Source organism: Triturus cristatus, chromosome 5_1, assembly GCF_964204655.1.
Source record: "Triturus cristatus chromosome 5_1, aTriCri1.1, whole genome shotgun sequence".
NCBI classification, from domain to species: Eukaryota; Metazoa; Chordata; class Amphibia; order Caudata; family Salamandridae; genus Triturus; species Triturus cristatus.
Window position 1 is genome coordinate 259,579,031 of NC_140587.1, and position 24,786 is coordinate 259,603,816.

The 24,786-nt window shown below is 44.3% G+C and overlaps 1 protein-coding gene across 1 annotated transcript in view; it reads left to right on the forward strand.

The window, feature by feature from the left end:
- Positions 1-24,786, forward strand: part of TMEM71 (transmembrane protein 71) — a 221,687-nt gene that overhangs the window by 175,995 nt on the left and 20,906 nt on the right. The window contains exons 7-8 of the mRNA XM_085604903.1: positions 8,563-8,664; positions 12,787-12,972. Coding sequence (XP_085461029.1) covers positions 8,563-8,664; positions 12,787-12,972 — 288 coding nt within the window. The remainder of the gene's footprint in view (positions 1-8,562; positions 8,665-12,786; positions 12,973-24,786) is intronic.

Consider the following 24,786-nt stretch of genomic DNA (forward strand, 5'->3'; position numbering starts at 1 on the left):
TTTTGTAGGATCTGCGTAGGATGTGCAATGGATGCGTATTTTCCTGCGCGATTGCTATGCGACTGGTACGCGACTCCAGGCGCATACGCTACACATACGTATTACTATACGCGATGCTCACGCGCTTGAGTGTGATGTCATATACGTGTTCGACGCGTTAGGAGTCGCGCACCCAGCGCGTGCACACCAGGGGGCCACACTGAGCACCGCGCTGGGTGCGCGACTCCTAAGTTGTCTGTAAAAAAATTCTCCCCGGGGACCCCATCCCCGGGGCCTATATACAACGTTGGGGACCGTTTTAAATACTTCTGTCATTGGGCTACATGCGGGCTACATCTGGGTGATATTTGTGCTGCATTTGGGCTCTTTTGTCTCTGGTGGCCATCTTGGGAGATTTATTTGTTATGAAGTTTCCTAATTTCCTCATTTACTACAGTCTACTCAGTAGGACATACTTTCAGTTTTTACTTTGATTCCATCAAGAAGGCATTCAGATGTGTCACACATTTGCCATAAATTTAGAATGTTAGCATTCTAGTTGCTCATTAGATCACTAGTAAAGCTACTGCTCACCCGGGAAGTCTGCTGCTGGTATTGAAAGTGCATGTTTCAGTCTGCATGTCAGAATTTTTTAATGAAATAGAAGAGGATTTGAGAAGTCACTCAGAATGTGCCCTAATTTTTCTTTCTGCAGCACTAATCACACTTTCTATGGCAAAATGAACCCCCTCATTTTGTACCTTTTTTAATTAAATGTTTTAAGAGTTACCACTTTATTCCAATCAAGATGGCTTCAGGTGTGCAATACGTTTGTCATAAGTAGGACTGTTAGCGCTCTAGTTGTTCTTTAGAACACTCTGGGAAGCTGCAGTAGAACACAAAGGAATCAACTGACAGTCTCTGCCCTTGTTGGATGTACATGTTTTACTGAAAATGTCAGACTTCATTGACTTCATGACTGAGAAAGATAATGTGAATTTACAGAAAATATGCTCTCATTTTAGCTTATAGATCACCTTCCAAACCTCTGTGGGAAAAGCATGAGAAAATAGTTTTCTCTCAAACATGATTCATGATATCCCAGCAGAAGGCTTTTTCACATGGTAAAATCACCTTAGAACACACCACAATTCCTAAAATGAGTATGGTACCATCAACAAATGATTTATAATGTAACTAAAGTCTTAAAACCTTCTATTAACTGCAATGCTTTTTAATGAGGTGCTATCATGCATATTGATCCCAAGATGGCTGCCAACACTTCTTGTAAGAAAGTGCTGACAGCCAATCAGATATCACGATGAGATGTGTGCTTAGGCTCCGCCCAGATATATATGTGATTTTCCCAGGAACCACTGAACGGATTTACACCATTTAACCAAAAGGCACGAGTATGAACCAAGGGCTACCTCTTTGCTAAATTTGGTGTAATTCCGTTCCGCAGTTAGGGCTGTAGCTGCGATTAAACGTTCTTATGGAAAATTGCATGGGGAAAACACGTTTTGGGACTCCCCTTTTTTCTCGGCCCCCGCTTGACGAATCACCCCGAGACTTTCAGGATAGGAGTGGACCGGAGCGCCCCACCAGTTTTCAAAATTTTGCGAAGATTCGTCAACCGGCGCCAAAGTTATTCCAAATAGAATGTTGCCGATTTCCTATGGATAATAGGTCCTAACTATAACTACCTACTGGCGACCGCCAGTAGGTAATATATCCTACTAGGGGTCGCCAGTAGGGAGTTATAGTTAGGACCATGTTTCCATAGGAAAGTGTTTTTTTACTTGCCTATATCTTTGGCGCTGGTAGACGTATCTTCCTGAAACTTTCCCAAAAGGTTACCCAGTGAATCTTGTTGTGCATGGAAAGTTTCGGGGTGATCTATCAAGCAGGAACTGAGAAAAAGGGGGGTGGGTTTCAAAAACGTGCTTTTCCAATATTATTTCCCATAGAGACTTTTGTCACGACTACAGCCCAAACACTTGGACGGAATTACACCAAATTTGCCAGAAAGGTAACTCTTTGTCCAGAAAGAACCCTTTTTTGTTATTTGATGTAAAACTGTTTGGTAGTTTTTGAGATATTAAAAAAAAATGGTATGTATAGGGATTCGAATCCTCCAAGGATCCGACAGTCACAGTGCTAAAATCTGACTGACTGCCAACACCTCAACCAGGAAGTGTTGGCAGCCATCTTGAGACTCTGCTTCAACCGAGTTCCACAGAATATGTTTCAAAAAAAAGATACAGGGGCAGGGTAACAGTACCCTGACCCCTTAACTCTAGTCATGTGATCCCAGAGGGACCCCGACAGGGCTAAAAAGCACTTTTAATTTGCAAAAACACGATGGAGCCACGGACCTGTGGCACAAATAAAAAAAAAAACACGCACCAGCTCCCATGCTTGTGTGGGGTGGGCCAGGACCCAGGGGCATTTTTTTAAAAAAGGAGGTGGCACATGGGGTCCCCTTCCTGAGGCTCATTCAGTCCTGGGGACCACCACCTCCCAGGGGCTTTATCAGTTAAAAAGGAGGGTCGTGCACGGTGCCCCCCTCCATGGGCTCTCCAAGCCCAGGGGGACCACCACCTCCTCGGGGCTAAATACACCTAATGGAGGGGCACCACTGACCCCCCCAGGACCCAGGGACCACCACCTCTCCAGGGCCAAATATTTATTTTTAAAAATTAAAGAGGGGCTGCGCCCCCTACCAGGCCACATAGGGCCCTGGGGACCAATACTTTCCCGGGGCCGGTCCTGAACAATAAAGGAGGGGGCTGCGTGGCCCCCCTCCTGGAGCCACATGTGGCCCTGGGGACCGCTACCTCCCAGGGTCGGCTCCTGCTTCGTCTTGAAGTGCCCAACCCAGGGACACAGCTGTTTGCTTTCGCTTGGCAGGAGCTGATAGCTCCCAGCAGGTGAGAGCAAACACTCGAGTTCCAGCAGTCGGGATCTGCCAAAGTGCTCCCTCCCGCTGGAAGTGGAGGTTTCATCTCTTTCCCTGCCCACAGACATGTGGGCAGGGAAAGAGATGAAACAGATTGCTCCGGGACGGAGGGAGCTGCCTTTCTGCAGGGAGCAGCTGGGACCACGGGGGCCTTGAGGCTCCCCTGCAGTCTGGGGAAAAAGAGAAGAAAGAGGCAAAATAAAGGTCAGAAACAAGAAGAAAGAGGCAGAATAAGGTCAGCAAAGTGCAGGAAGAGGCCAGATAAAGCTGAGAAACCAGCAGAAAGAGGCAGAGTAAAGGTCAGAAACGAGCAGAAAGAGGCAAAATAAAGGAGAGAAATGAGCAGAAAGAGGCAGAATAAAGGTCTGGAATGAGCAACAAGAGGCAAAATAAAGGCGAGAAACAAGCAAAAAGGGTCAAAACGGAGGCCAGAAATCAGCAGCAAAAGGCAAAATAAAGGTGAGAAACGAGCAGAAAGAGGCAAAATAAATGTCAGCAACAAGCAGAAAGAGGCAAAGCAGAGGGCAGAAAAACAAGCAGGAAAGGCAAAACAGGGGGCAGAGAAACAAGCAGAAAAAGGCAAAACAGAGGAGATGGCAAAACAGAAAGCATGCAGACACACACACCCACTCAGACACTCTCACACTGACTCACAGACCTACTCAGAGACTTACACACCCTCTCACAGACCTACTGAGACACTCATGCACTCACTCACACACTCACTATCAAAGGTTAGTGGTTACATTGAAAAACTAAAATTAAACCTTCATTAAAAAAACAAAGGTTATAGGGATGTAATAGTTAGGAAATAGATTAATAGATTTAAAAAAGACCTTAGAAATTCACTGAAAAAATCAAAAATTACAGGGATGTTATAATTTGGCTCAGATATCTCTCGTACAAAACCAGTGTCATTCAGCAGTTATAGTTAGCTGGGCTAACTATAACTTATGCCTCCACAATGTACTGCTTATGACCGCACATATTACATCACTCATGACATGGTCAGTGACATCACTGGTGACATCACTGATGACATCTCAAATGACATCACTGATGACATCATCTACAGAAGGACTCACACACCCACTCACATCCCATACAACCTCTCATATACCCACTCACACTCCCACAAAACCACTCACATACCCATTCACAGACCCATTGAAGTACTCACACAACTCACTCATTCATTGAGCTACTCTTGCAACCAATCACTTTCCCATATAGCCACTCACACACTCACCCATATAGCTACTCATACACCCACCCATTCACCTATACAGCCACTCACTCACCCATACAGCCTCTTAACATAGCCACTCTTTCGCCCCTACGAGCATTCACACACTCACTCTTACACTTACATACCCATTCACACATCCATAGAATCACTCACACATCTGCTCACTCACCCATACATCCATTCAAGCAGACACTTATTCTACAATACAGCCACTCACATACCAATTCACTTAACTAAACAGCCACTCAAACAGCCACTCAGAGACCAATTCACTTAACCAAACAACCACTCAAAAAGCCACTCATCCACCCTTACAGCCACTCACTCACCCAAAGTCACTGACACACCTACTCACTCACCAGCAGTCACTCACACAGCCACTCACTGACCTAAACAGCTATTCACACACCTCCTTATACACCCATACAGCCACTCACAAAGCCATACTGACACTCAGACATCCACTCACACACAGATACATACATTCACACAGCCACTCACATAATATATGCTAGAAATAGTATCATTCATTAGTAGTACGGAAATAATACTATTTTAACTTTTGCAGGACCTTGGTATATATGTTTTACACTCATAATCTTTTAGAAAACACTTGCACTCACTGGATGATGTCATCAGTGATGTCATCTGTGATGTCACTGACCATGGCATGAGTGATGAAATTTGTGAGGTCATAAGCAGTGCATTGCGGGAGCGTGAGTTATAATTAGCTCAGCTGCTGAATTTCACTGGTTTTGTACAAGTGAAATCTGAGCCTAACCATTACGTTCCTGTAACTTTTGTTTTTTTCAGTGAATATATATATTCACTGAAAGAAACGAAGGTTACAGGGACGTAATGGTTAGGCTTGCATTTTATATATATATAAATATATATATATACGTAGGAGGCTGGCTTGGTATATGGTGCACACTTATTTAGGTGAAGCAGCTTGCAGTAATCCAGACAACCCTTATGGTGATTTTAGTGGTCTTAGACAACCATGGAAAGCTCTCTAAGTGGTAGCTGTGGAAAACAGACTTCAAGCTTAGTCCAAGTTCCTGGTGGTGGAATTAGTGACGTCAACAGCTTTCGAGTGTCTCAAGCCCGTGCTGGAGAAAGTATTTGCACTTTTGGGAATGCCGGCATAGATAAGAACTGACAATGGACCACCATTCCAGGGGCAAGAGTTCCAAGAATACATGCATGTAAACAACATCTGGCAATGCAAAATAACACCCCAGTGGCCGCAAGCCAATTTAGGATGTTGAAAGGTTTATGAGGACTCTTAACAAGGAATTGGGGATTGGAGTTGACCAGTCAGAATATTTGGAGGGGTGTTTGCACCGGTTCTTAAAGGCGTATCGACGACTCCCCACTGCACCACCCGATGTGCGCCAAGCGACCTACTCATGAAGAGAGCCGTGAGGGATGTGATCCCTACCAGAGAAAAATGGTCGCCATCTGTACTGGATTCGGCAAGGACACAAGAGAGAAGACAGAGCACCAACGATAATGCTAGTCAGAAAAGGTGGGCTCGACCCAAAGTGATTCGATGAGGAGATTACGTGGTCATGAAGGACAGGTACCCTGGGTCCAAGTTTCGGACACCGTTTGAACGCGAGCTGTGGGAGGTGGTGCACGTGAAGGGATCGATTATTACGGTGAAGAGAGGATCCCAACAGGTGGTGCGAAATGCGTCATGGTTCAGGAGGGTCCCCAGTGCCCAGGTGGCGACAGTAGAAGACGAAGGAGAAACTGAGGGTTTCGGAGGGTCACAGAACTCGGATGATCCACGAGGGGTGGAGCCAGTGGAGGAGGTGGAAAGAAATGATGAACCAAGCACTCTGACGCTGGCGATGAGTGAGAGAGTGGGAGTAAGACCGGAGGAGAGTCCTTAAGGCCAGGGTGGGCAGCGTTATCAGCTCAGAGGAAATCCGCAACCAAGCACCCGCCTCAAAAACTTTGTATGCCACTCAGCAACTGAACTGTGAGCAGCAGCATGGACGTTGCAGATCCTGCTTTGTTTATTGTGTTAGTTCATTTTATTAGTTTGTTGTTTTAGTTCATTATTTTCTTGTTTCTCCCATTGGTTAGATGGGATGTAGTGAGCCACCCGGCTACTAAGGGACAATGTTGTAAACAACTCCCTGGGACCAGGGAGTATAAATAAACATGACGCCAGGTCACTGATCTAACTAAGGTGGTCGTATCCTTTATTGCTGTTGCCTTAACGTATAGGCCCCAATTGCCCCCATACCCCTCACAGTGTGCCCGCCCGTGGGTCCCCTGGGTACACCTCGACATTTACCACCTGCACAGAAACAATCTTAGATATATCTTCTTCCGTATTCCCCAAAAACTCGGAATCTGATAATAGCTCCACCACTGTTCCCATCAGGTGCCTGATACATTGCGTGTAGGAAAAATCCCATTTCGATTCCATCGATCCGTGTCACCAGGGAGCTGGGCTACAGCTCCGGCCGGACCCCAATGCTGCCAAGTTCAGAGCCGCTCACTTTGGAACAAACGCATGCAGGTTCCTCCAGGGGTTAAGCTGCAGCGTTCAATCCCACAACGGCGACCTCCCTCCGAAGGACCACCCAGGGTAAAGAAATACTGCAGAAATAAACCCCTCTGCTTCCTACAGTGTTAGGCGTCTCAGGTTGGCTCTCGAAGTCCGAAGTTACAGCAGTCCAGGTGCTGGAAGCAGTTTTTGTTTCACAGAAACGCCATGATTACGTCAGAAAAGACGGGTAGCCGTTCCACGTCCGGGTGCTTGCCTTTGGTGGGCCGACACCACGTTTTACTGCATACGCGTTACGCGTTTCCCGCATTGAACCTTCTCCACCACCATGTTCTTCGTCTGTCGTAGGTACGGGAAGACAGCACTAGTAAAAGACGCATCAGGGTCCATGTTTGGCTTTAATAAAGCGGATTCATTATTTTGTTAATATTTGTTTGAATATCAGCAAACTGCAAGTGCAGGTAGAAAACAAAAGACCTACACCTTTCAGGCTGAGGCCTGCTTCGGGGTCATAGAGTCGTGCTGTACAGAATGTCAATAAATAGGGATTGTTCTGGTTCCTCCCTCATCCATTAAAAACAAAATTTAAAAGAACCCATACACTGAATTCATGTATGTTGACATTGGTGCTTTGAAGTCTGTATTATATATTGTTTATAAGGGTGCCACCAGGTTATTTGTATAAACAAAGAAACTCTAGTTTCATTTTGAGGTAAAATACCCGCGCATATTATTCATAAAATATCGTATTCATCTGAATGCTATATGATATGCAGAACAAGTTCATAAGTTGAGCAAATCCATAGGTTTGAGGTAAAAATCATCATGTATGTGTGTGTATATATATATATAACATCTATATTTAAAGTTAGGTGAAATGTTCAGTAACAACGTAATGTTTTAAACTCTAAAATCCACTGAATTTCACCTGTTATAGGTATCTCAAGTAACTCGTGCCCTAGGGTAACTATAACTCGCGCCCTCGCCATGCACAGTTTTCACGTCAATAATTGAATTGCAAATAGTTGCAGTGATGTTTTCATTCTTGACATTTATATATATTATCAATGATGTCAAAGAAGATGTCATGAGTGATGTAATATGTTGGATGATTAGCAGTACATGGCAAGAACGTGAGTTATAGGTACCTTAGAGCACAAGTTATAGTTCCTTTAGATAACTATAACAATAACTGGTGAATTTCAGTGGTTTTTAGAGTTTAAAAAGGTAAGTTGTTACTAAACATTTCACCTAGCTCTAATGTTACTTTGACCTTTGTGTTTTTTTTCCAGTGAATTTCTAGTTTTTTTAACATAAAGTAATACATTAATTACCATACGTAAACCCAATACCCCGCATGTAGCCCACCCAACGCGGAGCACAGCCTTTGGTCGTGCACAGTGGCTGGCTGGCCACAGGGCCTGGCCTGCAGCCAGGTCCTGGGGCCAACCACCCCAATGGCAGCCAACCTCACACTGCACTCGGTCTTCGGCACTATGGGGCAGGGACTTGGCCACAGGGCCTGGCCCTTGGGACCACACCCCCAGGGCGTTGTACAAAGTTTGAATCACAGCAAGTTAGACAGAAAAAAACAGGTTTTCCATCAGAAGCTGAGCACCAAAACTGCTTTTTGAGAATAATATAGCAGCCAAATCCTTGTAGGTGGAAACCAGTCACTCACACCTGTATTCAAGCAAAGTCTGGTTTACCATCTGTTGCAAACATCAAATATTTAGAAATGCCTCTCTTGTTATAAGTTTGTGAGTAAATACCGTACTCTACATATAATAAACCAAAAGCTTATTCCACCAGTATAAAACGTGCACCTTTATTTGATTTGTAAAGCAGGACACGGCATTCTTTTTGAGAAAGGACAAAGAAGTGATCCAAGGCCAGAGATTTTGAGAAGACGTGTTTCCTCTGGGGGGTTTCTAATCGTACATGGAGGTACAAGTTTTGCCTTATATTATTACAATTTGTTGATGTGTTTTACCTAATATGCTATCGATCCTTAGATTGTGATCTTGATTCTTATTTTTTTCAGGATATCAGCATATCAGTTTACATTCAAAATAGTAGTAGGCTATGTTCTAAGAAGTTATCTAGAAAACCTACCATAGATCAGCCTTGTGTTGGATAAATCTGTCTGTACCTTCTTAAATGTATACATGGCTGAACGTAAATTTAACTGATATCTAGTGCAGTACTCTACGTTGGACTGCCTCCTAACAGTTACAGTTCAGCACACAGCTTACAACACTAAATTGTAAGATATTTGGCCAATTTGCTCACATACATAGCTTCAAATACCAGCAAAGCAGGAGTAGTCCACATTTTTATCATCTAGTGAATTTAGCCCCCCCCCCCCTGCCATCGAAGGTCCACCTAGCCACTGAATTGCAAGCTGTATGGAAGCTTGGTCACGTAATCAGGCTGCCCTTACCAAAAAAACATATTAACAGGAGTATACTAAACCTTCTCGCCTCCATACATCCTTGCTTTTCAATAGAACACCTATGACGTCTGCATTCAGATGTTCAAAGCCAAAGACAGAAGAATATAAATACAACTTGTGTTTGGTGCTGCTAGTGCTTGGAAAGGTCCCGGGCCTAGAACACCTCCTACTTCCTCACCTTAGTCATTGTTTCCTTTTTTGCCTGATCCCAAATACCCTGAACACAGTCTCGACCCACATTGGCACCCAGATACATCTTCAATTCAACAATGTCCTATGAATCTCCCTCACTCGCCTTCATAACTCTCACTCACCTGCAGAACAGGCCCTATTTCTCATGCGCTTCATACCACACTTGGTGGTACATTGTGGCATGCAGTGACTATCTATCAAAACAAGGCCATTCTTTAAAATCCATATTCTGGTGCATAAATGCCTCCATGGATTGGCAGCTGACTCTGTGGCACAAACACAGCCCGTGTTCTTCACTATGGTCTGAAAACTGGACCACTCAGTGGTTTCTTGGTTGAATTCTAAATCACAAGATGACAGAAGAGTCTTGTGCCAGGACCCAAGGTCGCGAGTTGTCTACCGCTTCTATTCTGTCAAAAGTCTAAAAAATATATTTTTAATGATCACCTACTGTGCTTGAGACATGACATATGTAAACATTTGTTGAGCCAGGGCCAAAATTAGGTTCTTTTCCTTTTTAAGTAACCCCGGACTATCACATCTACTCACCCCTTTCCGTGGACTGAATACAATCCTTCCCCCATTGGTTCACCACTTTAGAGTCTGTTCTGACAATGAGATCAGTCTCTCAACCTTCATCATCTCAAAAGTAACTTTCAGTCGCTCTTATCTACTACCCAACGGGAAGAATCACACCATCCCTTGAGGCAGAGTAAATGTTCCCTGCAGGCTTCAGAAAATCAAAATCCTGTAGTTCAAACATATTGGAAGGTGAATATGTATCAGTATGCACAAATCCTCTCAGAGGATCTGCTTCTCCCAGTGTTCAAATATATATTAGGAATATAGGTTCTTGGAATGATGCTCAGTACCCTCAAAGGTAATTCCTTCAGGGTTTTATGTACTTTATGTCCTCATGTCCTTCCCTATACCGCTAGGATTCATGTGCAAGGGCAGTGAGAAGGAGCATTGACAAAGCCAATAGGTCTGGTTTATTTCAGCCTGACCAAAACATTAAAAACAGGCTGCATCAGTGAAAAGACAAAACAAAGAAGTATTGCTTTCTGTATGTAATGCACCCTCAAGAAAACACATTTAAATCGTGATGAGTCAAAGTATACTTTTGAGATGTAAAATGGTCCCAAATGCAAACACTGCATAGGAGGTGGAATGATAAACCAAGCAGTCAATAGCATTAGGTGAGATAGATACTCCTTCAGGTGCAGATAAAGCATTCTCTGTGTATGATTTTTAGAGTTGGTTACAGTACATCTGCAGACAGCTGTGCTGTCAAGACAAACCTGAAAAGTTGGCCACAGCTGATTCAATTGCAATGATTTTCAGCTGCTTCCATAAGACAGGATATTATATTGCAGGAATTCTGCAGCAGAATCACATGGGCTAGAGCACTCCACTTTTCCAAAACAACTGTAGTTCAGCATGTATGGTGACATGCACAGAGATTCCTACTTTTGTGTATATCTATAAATCTGCAAAAATGAAACATGCTGCCATAAATGTCTCCTTTCTATCAGTGGTAGAACAGAACAGATAACTTAAAAAGATAGTTCTCTTTCCCTTTGTAGCTGTAATTCTGCTCCACGACCAGCCTTTCATATTGTCTTCTGGCTCTTGCAGTAGGCATTGTGGTGTCACATCTCAACTGTAACAAGTTATTGTAGCTGAACAGCTGTTTCATTTTCTTATTACAGGTGAATAAAGATGTCACATGTCTAATAAAAATTAAAGAGGATTTTATATAGGGATTGCAGAATGCTGCACATAATATTATATAATAATACTAATAATAAGAGCAGAAGTGTGGGATTAAGCGCTGTACAAAAACAAAATAAGAATATTAATAATTATGATTATTCTTTTTACAGCATAAAAACCCACAGTACTCTTCTGCTGTGTCTACTTGATGTGAATAACAGGATTAATAACACACCTAATGATAACAATAATAATAATAATTATTATTTTTATGTGTTTGTACAGCACATTATCACACACTTCGGTCGTTTTTAGGTAAAGCAACTTACAGGTTTTATTATTGCCCAGTTAACTGGTACTCTTATTTAACAACCTGAAAAGGATAGAAGCCTTAAGTCGGCCTTGCTGAGATTCTAACTCGTGACCTGCCAATCACTACGCATGTCAGCAGTGAGCATATATCGCAGTGATATATCCTCCCTGCCTTAATCACCAACAAATGGGTTGCTGTACATGAGCTCCCACTGCAACAGTGTAGTGTGTGTCCAACATATGTTCTAAAGACTATAAAAATGTGTTACATTTAAATTAATTGTATGTAAATGTATGTTTTTTGCCATGGATCTGGCTGTCCTGGACCTATGATGGATACTAATTTACTACACAAGCACCATTCCCTACTTCCACTATTGCGCCTGTCTGATAACCCAAGGATTTGCCAGAGTGACAATATGTCGAATCAGCCCCCAAGAGCTATTTGTAGAACATGGGGAGCATAAGAAGACCAAGCCATTGAAGGGTGGAAAATACCAGCATAGGGCACACTCCATAGATGACCACGTCCGTCCCTTTACCATCAGTGGCAGCTAAACTGCTCACAACTAAACTTTGCCCTGTTGCCATAACATCTCATGTCACTTCTTCAGCAATGTCCTCCAACAATGCTATATAATTGCCCCCCACATTTTTGTATGTGTGCGCATAGCTCTCTTTGTATGTCTATTTTTTCATTTGAATTTAAAACAAATGAGTCAGTGAAAACAGCATTGAAGAATTAATTGTAAAAGGATGATCAGCACCCACCATTTGTCATATGATATATATGAGATTTACAAATGGTTTAGATTACATAGTGCACAGACTCCATCAAAGTTTTTCTTACAAAGATGTCTTTATTCACTATCTTCTTGTTTTTTTTTTATAAAACTTTTCTTCATTGAATCGCAATGTTCCCAACGCATTTTGTCCCTTAGCAGAGACTTCTTCAGGGCTTGTGGGTATAATTGCACTTGTGTCAGCTAGAAGTTTCAAGAGACTCCCAACGTAACAACGTGATGCCCAATCAATGCTGAGAAGTTTGATAATTGTAACAAAGTGTCAAATCTATCATTCCACTTCTTGTGCCGATAGTATTGTGGTACCTCATCTTGGTGTGTGACAATCCCACAATCGGACCAATTGTGCTGTTATTGGCAAATTACTTCGGACCCGTGTCAGCATCAAGATGCGTGAGTATCGTAGCTCACATGCAGCACAATGCGGCAGAACCGGACTTCAATCTTGTAATTACTTTAAGCAATGAAGAATTACCTTATGCTAAAATGCCCTCAAAGCCATTGTGTGTAATGTGTAGATATCATATATGGTATTTTCAGAAAGTGTGATTTGAGGACCATATCATATTAATTTGATTGTCTCTTGTGCAGATAGTTGTGAGTTTTCGCATGATCAAGGACAGTGGACATCACACAACAGAAGACCATTCTTGAATACTACACGTTCTCCCAGGCATCTGTCATTTCTAAGCCCAATAAAATCGCGATTCACTCTATCTCCGAAGGTTTACAATACAAGGCCTGGATACTTCTGTGAAAGAAATCTGAGAGATTTTGGTATGTCATCAATTATTATTTCCTAAATTATTTCCCTCCTAGGATGAACTTATCATGCTATTTATTATTCAGCAATCACAGGTAATCTTCGTTTTTCAACTTATTTACAAATCTAACACAGAGTAGCATGACACTACTCCATGTTTAGAAGTGGAGGAGTAAAGTGGCAGGTACATGTTGATCTGCATAGTATCAGAGGGAGACATGTTTTAGAATTGGTAGGAGGCTTTACTAGGTGTGGTTTGATTATGTGGCAAGGCACCATTCTCATTCCTAGACATAATAAAGTTGTAGAAAGTGAAGGAGGAACTTTGTGACCCTAATATCTGCCTATAAGGAATCATACCTTTCTTCTTTGACTTACAATACCATATAATACAGGTGATTTGTAAAACCTTCACCCATATTACATCCCTAGAATCTTCGGGACCCCAGCAAAATTTCTGTTTCTACTCTCAGGATTCACTGTTTGCCAGAGCTTATCTAATGAAGAAAAATATAATATACAGAGGGAGGTTTTGTTCAGCCATTGCTTTACAGGAAGTGTCATTCATACATGTCGCCCATTCAACATCTGGAGGGTCAGGCTACATGAGAGACGTCTTTTGGCCTCTTTACTTGTCTGAGGCTAGTAGGAGGTGAGCGTATCAGGAGGCACAGGACTCCATTTCCAACCACCATCAATGCACACCAGCCCTCCAGGAAACGTTTGTATGTGACATAATGGTGAAGACACAGACCACTGTTATCCTCTCCACAGGAGAGATCACTGACACAATATCGATGCATACAATATTCAAACACATATATATTTGAAAATAAATATTGTTAACAGAAACATTGCCTTCCTATACTTAACTAATAAAACCAGAAATATCAAGAACACAAATATCGTTGTTAAAAAATCGATTTTTACTTATATAAAAAACGCAAAGATCAGTAACAAAAATGTCAGCACCTTTAAATAAACATATACAATTTCAAAAATATTATGCACATATCAACTACAATAATATCACCAAACTAATTACCATTAATAAATATAAAAAGCACTTTTTACATAAAACAATTATTTAAAATAAACATAAAACACTGTATACGCATGTTTGAATTAGGAATAAATATATTACATCAGCAAACTATTTATAATTCGTCCCAATAAAATAATAAAATATATAACTAACTTCATAACAATATAACCAAAAATCAAACTATAAACAACCTTAACCAATAACATCAGACACACAAATCAACAGTATAAAATTCAGACTAATTTTATCAACTAAATACTACAAAAACGACAAACGCTACAAGACGTCGAAACTCTGCCGTATTCTCTGTCCAGACCCTTAAAGGAGAAATACATACACCTCAACAACTACCTACCCAAGTAAGTAAAACTTATAAACTAAAACGTACTTGTAAATAAAATTAAAAATGTAAAATAGTAAACAATTAACAAAACACTTTCCAACTTCTATCTTTTTATATGTACTTCCTAAAAGAAAATACTATGACTTCGAAAAGTAATAACCTGCCATACATGGTGAATATCAAAACAGATGCTTAAAATGTTTGGGATTCAACCTATGTACCGCCTATAGTTAGTGGACGAATTTGTATCGGTGTTTCGTGCTCCAGGGTATCACCCTCTGAACAGAGTGTAAATAATATTACTGTGGTTGCACCCCCAAATCCATGGGGTATGTCCCCCGGGCACAGATGTAGTCCTTGTGAAGGGATTCAGTAGCTTAGGTTAAGTTCAATAAACCAAATATAATCCATAGGTTTTGATGCTGTTTAATATTGTTGTACCATCACAATATTGTAAATAAACCTCAACTCCCAGAATGCATAATTTCTGGAAAACTTGTTTCATAGAGCCCAGCATTGTTCAATTCATATTCCAAACCCAATGCATTTCGGCTGTGAGTCTTCGTCTGGGGATGATCTGTAAATGAATGTAGTCAACTTTAAATCTATGTCATACTGAAGAATGCCTTATCGTTGTAAGTGCTCCTGGAGTATTAACTTGTGACTCTGTGGATGGTGATTCAAAGGTGCGTGAAGTTATTGCGTTAGAAAACTAAAAAATACCAGCGTTAATAACCTGAATCCTTTCACAAGGACTACGTCTGTGCCCGGGGGACATACCCCATGGATTTGGGGGTGCAACCATAGGAATATCAAAACAGAAACATCCCTTACATAAAATAACTACTACCAAATAAACAAAGCAGCACTTACTACAAACTCTTAAACCACATTAAACATAAAACATATAATTACTACCCACAAAAAATAATCATAGACTTTGTACAAGGCATGATTTAAACCATTTAAAAAATCTACCCCACACAGCCATAGAAGTCTATTACAACCATTTATTAAAAGCATATAGTGACACCTCCAACAATCTGCCCTACGTGTTGAATATGCTACAAACACCCAATTTGCCTTTAAAATAAAACAAATTATGGCACTAGCCTATGTCCCTGTCACAGAATTAACTGACCCCAACAATTTACTTATAGAAAGCCCTTTCTACCAACTAAACGAAGACAATTTAGGCCCTTTAATAGATTGTTTAAAAAATATTTGGGTTGGCAGATTGCATCGCTCTGGATACAGACACCAACCCAGATTCCAAGTACAATGGTGGAATGTCTATGACAGCACCTTGGCACAGGAAGCCAAAACAAACAACGACTGCGTTGTTTGTTTTGGCTTCTTGTGCCAAGGTGCTGTCATAGACATTCCACCAAGGATGGCACAATGCCTTCCAATGCCTTCCAATCCACTGTAGAAGCATCATAAAAAGAGCAAAGCTACCAACAACTATGGATGGAGCAACCTATAAGCGAAATTGCACCTAAACTTAGTAAACAAACCAAAAGAATGATTGGCACGTTACAATTTAAAGTCAAACTCCTCATGAACAACAAAGAAGTATATTACTTAAAAATGTTAGTCAAAAGCATAATTTAAAAAAATAGTAACCTACAAAAGTAAAAAAAACCTGTCCCAAAATCTAAACAAACATGATAAATCATTTTATATAAATAATAAACATACTGGGCCTGATATACAAAAGTTATCTGAGACAAAATCCTAACTTTACGAATTGCGGTATTCACAAAGGGCATTTAGGAGTAGTAAAGTTAGGATTTTGTCTCAGTTAAACTTAAGTTTTGGTCTTAAGTTAAACTTAAGACCAAAACTTAAACTTAAGACCAAAACTTTGCCTCAGTTAATCTTAAATTTTGATCTTAAGTTAAACGCCGTCCATATGGATTACAGGCTGGTCTCCGACTGTCCGACGGGCTCCCAAAGGACTTGTAGGTTCACCAAGAACCCATGGTGCCCAGAGCCAATAATTGAGCTGTGCCTTGCAATGGTTTTTCTTTGTGTACTGGGTATACAGCAATTCATTTTGTAAAATATAAAGAGTGAAAAATATGTATCAAGGAAACCTATAAATTTCCGAAATGTGAACGAACTATGAAGTTTAGAAGCAGTGGTTATTTGCACATCTCTGAGTTTGTGGGTACCCAGACTAGCATGTGACTTATTTTTTACAGATTGTCTTACATTTGGAAGGCAGAAATGCATAGAAAGTCAATTGGTAATAACACTTGTTCTGCTATTCTGTGTTCCTCTACGTCTCCCGATAAAAATGACACCTGACTTGTGTGGGTAGGCCTAGTGCCCGCATCAGAAAACGGCCCAAAGCGCAACGTGGACACATCACATTTTTCCAGTGAAAACTGACCCTTTTTTGCAATGTGCCTAGCTGTGGATTTTGGACCACCTAGAAAACCTGTACATAAAAACACTAGACAACCAGGGGAATCCAGAATGGGGTGACTTATGCGGCTGCCACTAGTGTCTGTTACCCAAAATCCCTTGCAAACCTCAAACTTTGTCAAAAAGCCACATTTGCCTCACATTTCTGTGGTGGGAAGTTCTGGAATCTGCAGGGAGCCACACATTTCAACACACCCAGCATTCCTCCAAGTCTCCTGATAAAAATGGTACCTCACTTGTGTCAGTCCGCCTAGTGCCCGTGACAGGAAATGGCCCAAAACGCAAGGGGAACACATCACTTTTTTCCACAGAAAACGTACCCTTTTTAGGTTGAGCCTAAGGGCCAAGCTGTGGACTTTGGACACTAGCTCAGCCGGCACATAGGCAAACCTAGCAAACCTGTGCATTTTTGCAAACTAGACACCCAAGGGATGACTTGTGTGGCTCTCCCCAGGTTCTGTTACCCAAAATCCCTTGCAAACCTCAAACATTGTAAAAAAACAAACACATTTTCCTCACATTTCTGTGATGGAAAGTCCTGGAATCTGCAGGGTGCTACAAACTTCCGCCCACCCAACATTCCCCCACGTCTCCCGATATTTGTGTTTGGGGGGTGGGCGCATTGGCATGCCCATTTTGGGCAGACCCCCCCCCTACATATTCAAAATAAATAATCCCTGGTGCCTAGTGGGTCTTCTGCGCCCCCAGGGGGGCCTATTAGTGGCTTGTGCCCCCCTCTTCCCCCATGAGGGGCAGAAAGACTGTTTGAATTTAATTTAGTTGGGGCATGGTCTTGCTCATTGTGGGCAGCCCCCACCCCCCTTTCATAAAATATTTTTTTTTAAACCCTGGTGTCTAGTGGGCTTTCTGCCTCGCCCCCTGCGCTGTTCGTCAGTTCACTGAAAAAATCAGAACAGCCTCTGGAGCTAGGGAAGCTCTTCTTCAGCTCCTGAGGCTGTTTTGCAACAACAGAAATCCCTCTGGTGCCTCCACCAGAGGGATGTCCGGTGCCATGTGCTTGGATGCGTGGGAGCCGTCCGAGGCACACGAGCACTGTTGCGCCAGGTGGCTCCCGTGCATCTGATGCATGGAACAGGTTAATGGCAATATTAAATGTATTGGCTAGGTGCTGTTTAGCCATGCTAACGATCTGGGGATCCCCTATGTTGATTTGTCCATTAACATATGTGAATTCAAAAAATAAAATCAAGACTTTATATAGGCCTGCTATCACCAAAAAGAATATACTAAACAAACAGCATAAACTGCAGAACACTCCCAGTTTATTACCCTGGTAGGGCACCATCAAATTCATGTTATGGTCAGGAACCCTGTTTGGAAAAAGTGGCTAAATAGATGACCAATTGCTGCTTGAAATTAAATGGTGACTAAACAGCTGATGATTCTGGGGAACAACGCCATCCCCAGACCTCTGTCCAGTTGGTCGAGTTTTATGGGGAACTCCCCTGTCCCCAACTGCCCGATCAAGAATTTAGGAATATGGATGGAATAAGCACTAACAATGGACGACCAAGCAAAAAAGCTGGCGGGCACATGTTTAGGATTACTTAGAATGATCCGGAATGTCTTGGAGCTTATCCCTGAGCATTTAAGGAAAACGGTAATTCAATCATTGGTGGTCTCCCGTCTGGACTACGGTAATTCCCTTTACTTGGGTTCACGAAGTATGTTATAAAGCGACTCTAGACCGTGCAGAACACAGCAGCTAGACTCCTCAAAATTCCAAAGCTCCAAATCACAAATCAGTGAGGGAGTACTTGAAACTGCATCTTTGGCTGCCTGTTGATGCAAAGATCAAATTCGAAGGCCTTTGCCTGGCACATAAGGCAATAAATAACAGAGGTCCCCCTAAAATCAGAGGCCTGGTCCTGCTACATGTCCCCACCAGAACTCTAAGATCGTCTCAAGAATGCCTCCTTACAACCACAAGAATCAAGAGAGCAAGATGGGGTGGCAGATCTTTCACACGTCTGGTCCCAAAACTTTGAAATGCCTTGCCCCGCGAACTAAGACTGCTAGAAGAGGAATTCAGATTTAGGAAAAAGCTTAAGTCATGGTTAATTCCATTGTAACCTCAACAGGTATAGTTTCCCGCTGCAGCTTGACTACTCATCGCTGGGAAGCCTTCAGGCAGCCATGCACTTTACAAAATAACTAACTAACTAACATGCAAATGTAATCTGTTCCATTGGATGACTTTATATAAATAAAAAACAAGGGATCCCCTACAAGTCCAATCCATTGAGACAGTACCTGCACATGAGTGATTTTTACTATAAAACTGTCACCCTTCAGGAAATCCTGAAGGCATCATCATAGAGTTTTCACGGTGGAGTTTAAAACTTCCACTGCAGGCTTCCACCTGATCTCTTTCAGGGCGCACTTATAGATATTCAAGTATCCTAGCAGTAAATGGTTAAAAAGCTGCCTGAGGCATACTTGCAACAAACTGTATTATCAGAATATTGTCTTGATTAAAAGCAAATGCAGACACTATATGGGGTCTTATTCCCCAAGTATCCTTCCTTGTGGTCTACATGTTTCAGCCTTCCTAAAAGATACTGAGGTTTTTGTCAGGACCAGTATTTCAAGGATCCCTATGGATTGCCTAATCTTTTCCAAACAAGTGGGGAATTACCCCTACTCACACACAATACTTCCACTCATACCATGGAGTGACTAAATGCTTATGTCCCAACTAGCTAAATCATCAGTGGGTATTGATTTATTTAGCTCTACACTCCTTTGCTCCAGATGAGGGTGGGTCAACGTTCTTATAGTCACACTTTCTTCAAAGTAACTTTGGGTTCAATCACCTAAGCACCCTCACGCCTCGCTGGGCGGTTCATATGGATGACCTATCAGAATTGTAGTTTACTAGTTTAAGCACATTTAGTAGCCAGCCAAGTCCTGTGCATTGTTCAAAAAAACTCAGTAGTCCAGGCAAAAAATAATGAGGGCCCAGACAACTCTTTCATGGTGCTCCAAAAGGACCAGAGGAAGAACTGTAAGAAGCAGTCTAAGTTAGAAGAAACAGGCAGAAGATACTTTGGTCACTTGATAAAAGAAAGTGAGTTTATTTATTTATATATTTATTTATTACAGAGTTATAATGCGCATGGCTGCCACAGCAACGAGGCGTCCCAGCGCAGTACAAGGACCCAAAACGAGAACCTAAGAGAATCGAGGCAATTAAATGGTAGAAGTGGGGAAAAGCCATGTCTTCAAGGCCTTACGAAAAGCCAGGTTGTTGAAAATAGTTCTAACAGGGGTCGGAAGTGAGTTCCACAATTTTGCCACCAGCCAGCGGAAAGAGCGCCCCCTGCCCTTGCCCTCCACACTCGAGGAGTGCAGACCCAGGCTAGGTGAGCAGATCGCAACGGGCGCTTGGGTACATAGGTGTTAGACCTGGCACCTTGGCGTGAGTTTCCCTTCCACTTTTTGATGGTGTGCCTCGATTGTTTTGCTGGTGTTGTCCGCTCAGGGCACTGCGCCACGGCTAATCCGTGCCGCAGTGCAAGTGCTCCCAAAGTAAAATGTACCTGTAATTGATGTCCATGATTGGTTTATTGGATTCACTGTCAGTCCCCAGTAAAGTGCACCAGGGGTGCCAGGGCTTGTGAATGCCAATGCTGCTGGTGGGCTTGCAGCGCTGGTTGCGCCACCCACAGAAGCGGCCTTGTAAAATGTGTCTAGGGTCTGCCACCGCAGACCCTGCGCGCGGTCCGGGACCGTCGCGCCGACTGCGCAAGTGCCCCCACTTGCCAGTCCCTAAACCTTCCCTTACCTACATATTAGCCACCCCTCTGGTAGGCCCAAGGGCAGGGTGCATTGTAGGCATAAGGTAGGACATGCCCTGTGTGTGTGGCATGTCTTAGTAGTGAATTACAGCCCTTGTCGTTTTTCACTATTGAAGGCTACCTGCTCTCCATAGGCCAGAATGGGCTGCCGGGATCACGCCAACGCTGTGACCCCAGTGGACTCAGAGAGCATGGTAGAAGTGTCAAGTTTAGTATGCCTGAACTCAGGATGATAAAATACTTCTTGTAGTCAAGTTTGTTTTAATATCCTGGGTTTGTAAATACTACTTTTAGAAAGTTAGTATTTACTGACCTGACCATCTCAGTCCGCCTCTGCTGTGTGTGTGTGTTCTGCCTGGCAACAGTAAGGAGCAGGGTTGGGGAATCCCCAGAGACAGGTTGGCTGCCAGGTGGTGGGTAGAGAGGTGACACCTGGATGGGTGGGAGGAGTACACCTTGACTCTTGAATAGACCTGTGCTCTGCCACCACAAAGCCGGCGCCACCCCCTGTGGGGCGGCTGATGTCTCTGCCCTGCTGCTGAAAGGAAAGAGCAGAGTCACCATAACAAAGTGCTCCAGAACTGGACTGAGCCAGGCCTAGGCCCCCTGGCGCTAAAGAACAAAAGAATCATGGTATAAAAGTAGGAGCCTGGCTCCTAAGAAATCAGAATCCTGTTTACCACAAAGAACCTCTGCCCGACTAGAAGGAGAAGAAGACGCTGGAGGAGCTGGCCTGCTGCTTGCCTTGCTGAGAAAGGAGAGGAAGAGACTTACTGAAAAGACTTTGCTACTTTGTGCTTGAACATTCTCCAAGGGCTTGATCTGAGCTTGCCCCCTGAACTGAACCCCAGGAACAGTGGGTTCTCTGTGCTTTTGCTCGTCCTCCAATTCGAGCCGTGTGTGCATCCCGCTGGAAAGAGACTGCGCCCCTCATCGCCCCTCCTAGGGCCGTGACACTCAGAAGCTCGCCTGCCTCAAACCCGTGAGAGCCCCGCTCCGTCCCGAGCCGCTCTCTGTTCCCGGGCCAGGCCGCCTGCATCCCTGTCACCGCCTCCTACTGGAGCGCGCTGACCGCGCTATCACCCCTCCCGCCGGAAGCCGTCCGACGACTGTGATCTACGCCGGGTCATCCAGCTGCACTGACCGTGCCCTGCGACCCCGCTTCGCTATCCCCGGACATCTCAGGCCGCGCCGCCCCCGCTGTGGAGACCCCCCCTGCACCGCCGTGCTAAAGGGTCGCGGGCCGCGCCTGCCTACTTGCCCACACCTGCTGATTGAGGACCCAAGAACACTTCTTAAGCCGAGAGTCGCACCGACCTGTGCCGACTCTCCACATCACGAAAGAAGTTCCAGTATCGGGCTCGGGGCCCGCAACGCCTTATTTCCCCGTTCGCAGGAGTCGATCTCTGTGAGTACTGGAACCACAAGTAACATTTGCAAGAGAACTACAAGGTATCCATTTGAAGCTACGAACAACGAACATTTGCCCGCTGTACAACCTGGTGGCATAGCGAAAACGTTATTGGTCTTGTGATAAGTCTGCTGAGATATATATACCTTATTTTTACATAAAGAATCGTATTTTTATATATATCCAAGTCTGGTGTCCGTTTCTGGGGGGATTGATGTATTTACTGTGTGTACGATTGTAAGTGCTTAACCACCAACGCCTGAGGAATCGCCTTGGCTGCTCACGCCACGCACCTAGAGGGTGAGCAAGGGTCATTCGCAAGGGGTTATCCTGCGCCCTGACGTGGAGGAGAGGGTTCCTGCTTGACACAAGGGCAACCTTGCGCCAACCAGAGATCCCCGACTCTAACATTGTTGGCAGCGGTTGGGATTTCGGATTTGCACTTGTAATTTGCATACAGTGAATTATTAATCACCAGATAGTGAGAGCAGACCAAATAACGCAACCACAGGTTTTCATTTGTTGAACTTTGTTGAGACATCTGCCATTACTGCAACCATGCCTGGCTCGCACTCCGCTGGAAGAGCACTCTCTGTGATTTCTGGAATAGATGAGGTGGATTGGGAGAGACTGGAAGGCTACTCGATGGAGCAATTGAAAGGCTACAGTGTAAAATTCCGAGTCCCCCATGCTGGATTCAAGAGGAAGACCCAGTACACCAAGGCGTTGAGAGCCTGGAAGGAGTCAAGAGACCCACGGAATGCGGGGGACATCGTTCCGCCCGACAACCTTGGGGAGCCCAGCAGAGTCCGGTCGCCAGAGGAGCTGGCAGACAGGGCAGCCGACAGGGCGCATGCAATGGAGATGGCAAAGTTGGCCGGACAAATGGAAATGGAAAAGCAGAAGTTGGCCCTGGAGGCACAACAACGCCAAATGGATCATGATATAAGATTGAAGGAGTTGGAGCTGAAGGCGAAAAGTTTGGACACCGCTCCTTCTGGTGGCAGCACTCCACCAGCGCAGGTAGAGTCCAAGGTGTACATCCCCAAAGATGTAGTAAAGGAGTATTTTAGAAAGGATGACATAGGGCAGTGGTTTAGAGCCTACGAGGTGGCCATGTCCTCACACCGGGTCCCTGAGAAAGACTGGGGAGCGGGGTTGTGGGGAAGGTTCCTTGCGGAAGGGCGGGACACACTGTTAGATTTGCCCTTAGAAGTCCAGACCTCATACCCCCATATGAAGGAAGCTTTAATGACCAGGTATGGGTTAACTCCTGAGCTATATAGACAGAGGTTCAGGGAGACCAAGAAGATCCCTGAGAGTACGTATGTGGAGTATGTGACCTTTTTCTGCAGAGCACTGGATGGTTGGGTGAAGGGTAGCAAAGTGAATGATTATCAAGGGCTACTTGATTTAATTGCATGGGAGCACTTGTCCAGTCAATGTTTTCCTGAGCTACGCCAGCACCTGATAGATAGCAAGCTGTCCAACCCGAGGAAGCTTGCTGAGGAGGCGGACCGCTGGCTCAGCACCAGAGTCCACAAGGGTCAAGTGGGAGACTCCGCCAAAGGTGGGCAGGGTCCCCAGCAGAAGAGTGGGGGGGACAAGGGTAAACAGAAGGGGTTCCAAAAAGGCCCCCAAAGTAATTCCCAAGGGAACCAGCAGAAGGGTTCTCAGCCTCCCCCACCCCCGCAGCAGAACGGGGCCCCGACAGGTAGACCTGTTCCAAAGGGGCCCTTCAATTGTTATAGGTGTGGTGACCCGGGTCACATTGCCTCTGATCCTAAGTGTCGCCTGTTTGGTAAGACCGCACCCACTGGTGCTCCACCCCGGCAAGTAGCTAGTGTTAACTTTGGGGAGGAGGTCGCAGTCCAGGAGGGTGGGGGTCCCGGGCAGATGACCCTAGTCTCGCTAGGAGACAGTGAGATGGTCCCTGTAACCTACCTGCCCTCTAACACTAAGAAATATGGGCAAGTAGTGACCATCAATGGAAAGAAGATTGAGGCTCTTAGAGATACAGGAGCCAGCGTGACCTCGGTGAGGCAACACCTGGTGTCTCAAGAGCAAATTGTACCCAATGCCTACTGTAGGGTTGTCAATGCTGACAACGTAGAGAGTCGTTGTCCAATGGCTCAAGTTCCCTTTGAGTGGGGGGAGGTCTCTGGTACTCTACAAGTCGCTGTGAGAACTGACATGCCTGTAGACTGTCTGCTAGGGAACGACCTGGAGAGTTCCCCTTGGGAAAAGGTGGAGAAGACCACGCATCTGAGGATGGTGGGTCTACCCGACTGGGCGTGCGTGACCACCCGGTCCATGGCAGCCAGTAGGGGTGTTGAGAGGGTCCTGGAGCCTGAGGGAGAGGTCCAGGAACCGGCCTTAGGGAGAAGGCGCAGGAGGCGCGGGAAACCGGCCCCCGAAGTTCCCACGGCCCAGGAGGAAGTAGACCCTGAGGGGGATGCTCTGGAGCCTACCGGGGAACAGATTGCCGAACTGGGAGATCTGCCTGAGCTGACCCATTGGCAGCAAGAAGGAGGTCCCTCCAGGGAGGAATTCTGCAGGGAGCAGAAAGAATGCCCTTCTCTCGTGGGTATGCGGCAGCAGGCTGCAGACCAGGCCAATGGTGTTCAGGCCAAAACACACTACGTGTACTGGGAGAGTGACCTCCTGTATTCCGAGCCTAAGGCTGCTGAACCTGGGTCAGCCCGTGTGCTGGTGGTACCCCAGAAGTTCAGAACCTTCCTACTGGGGCTGGCTCACGATGTGCCTTTAGCAGGA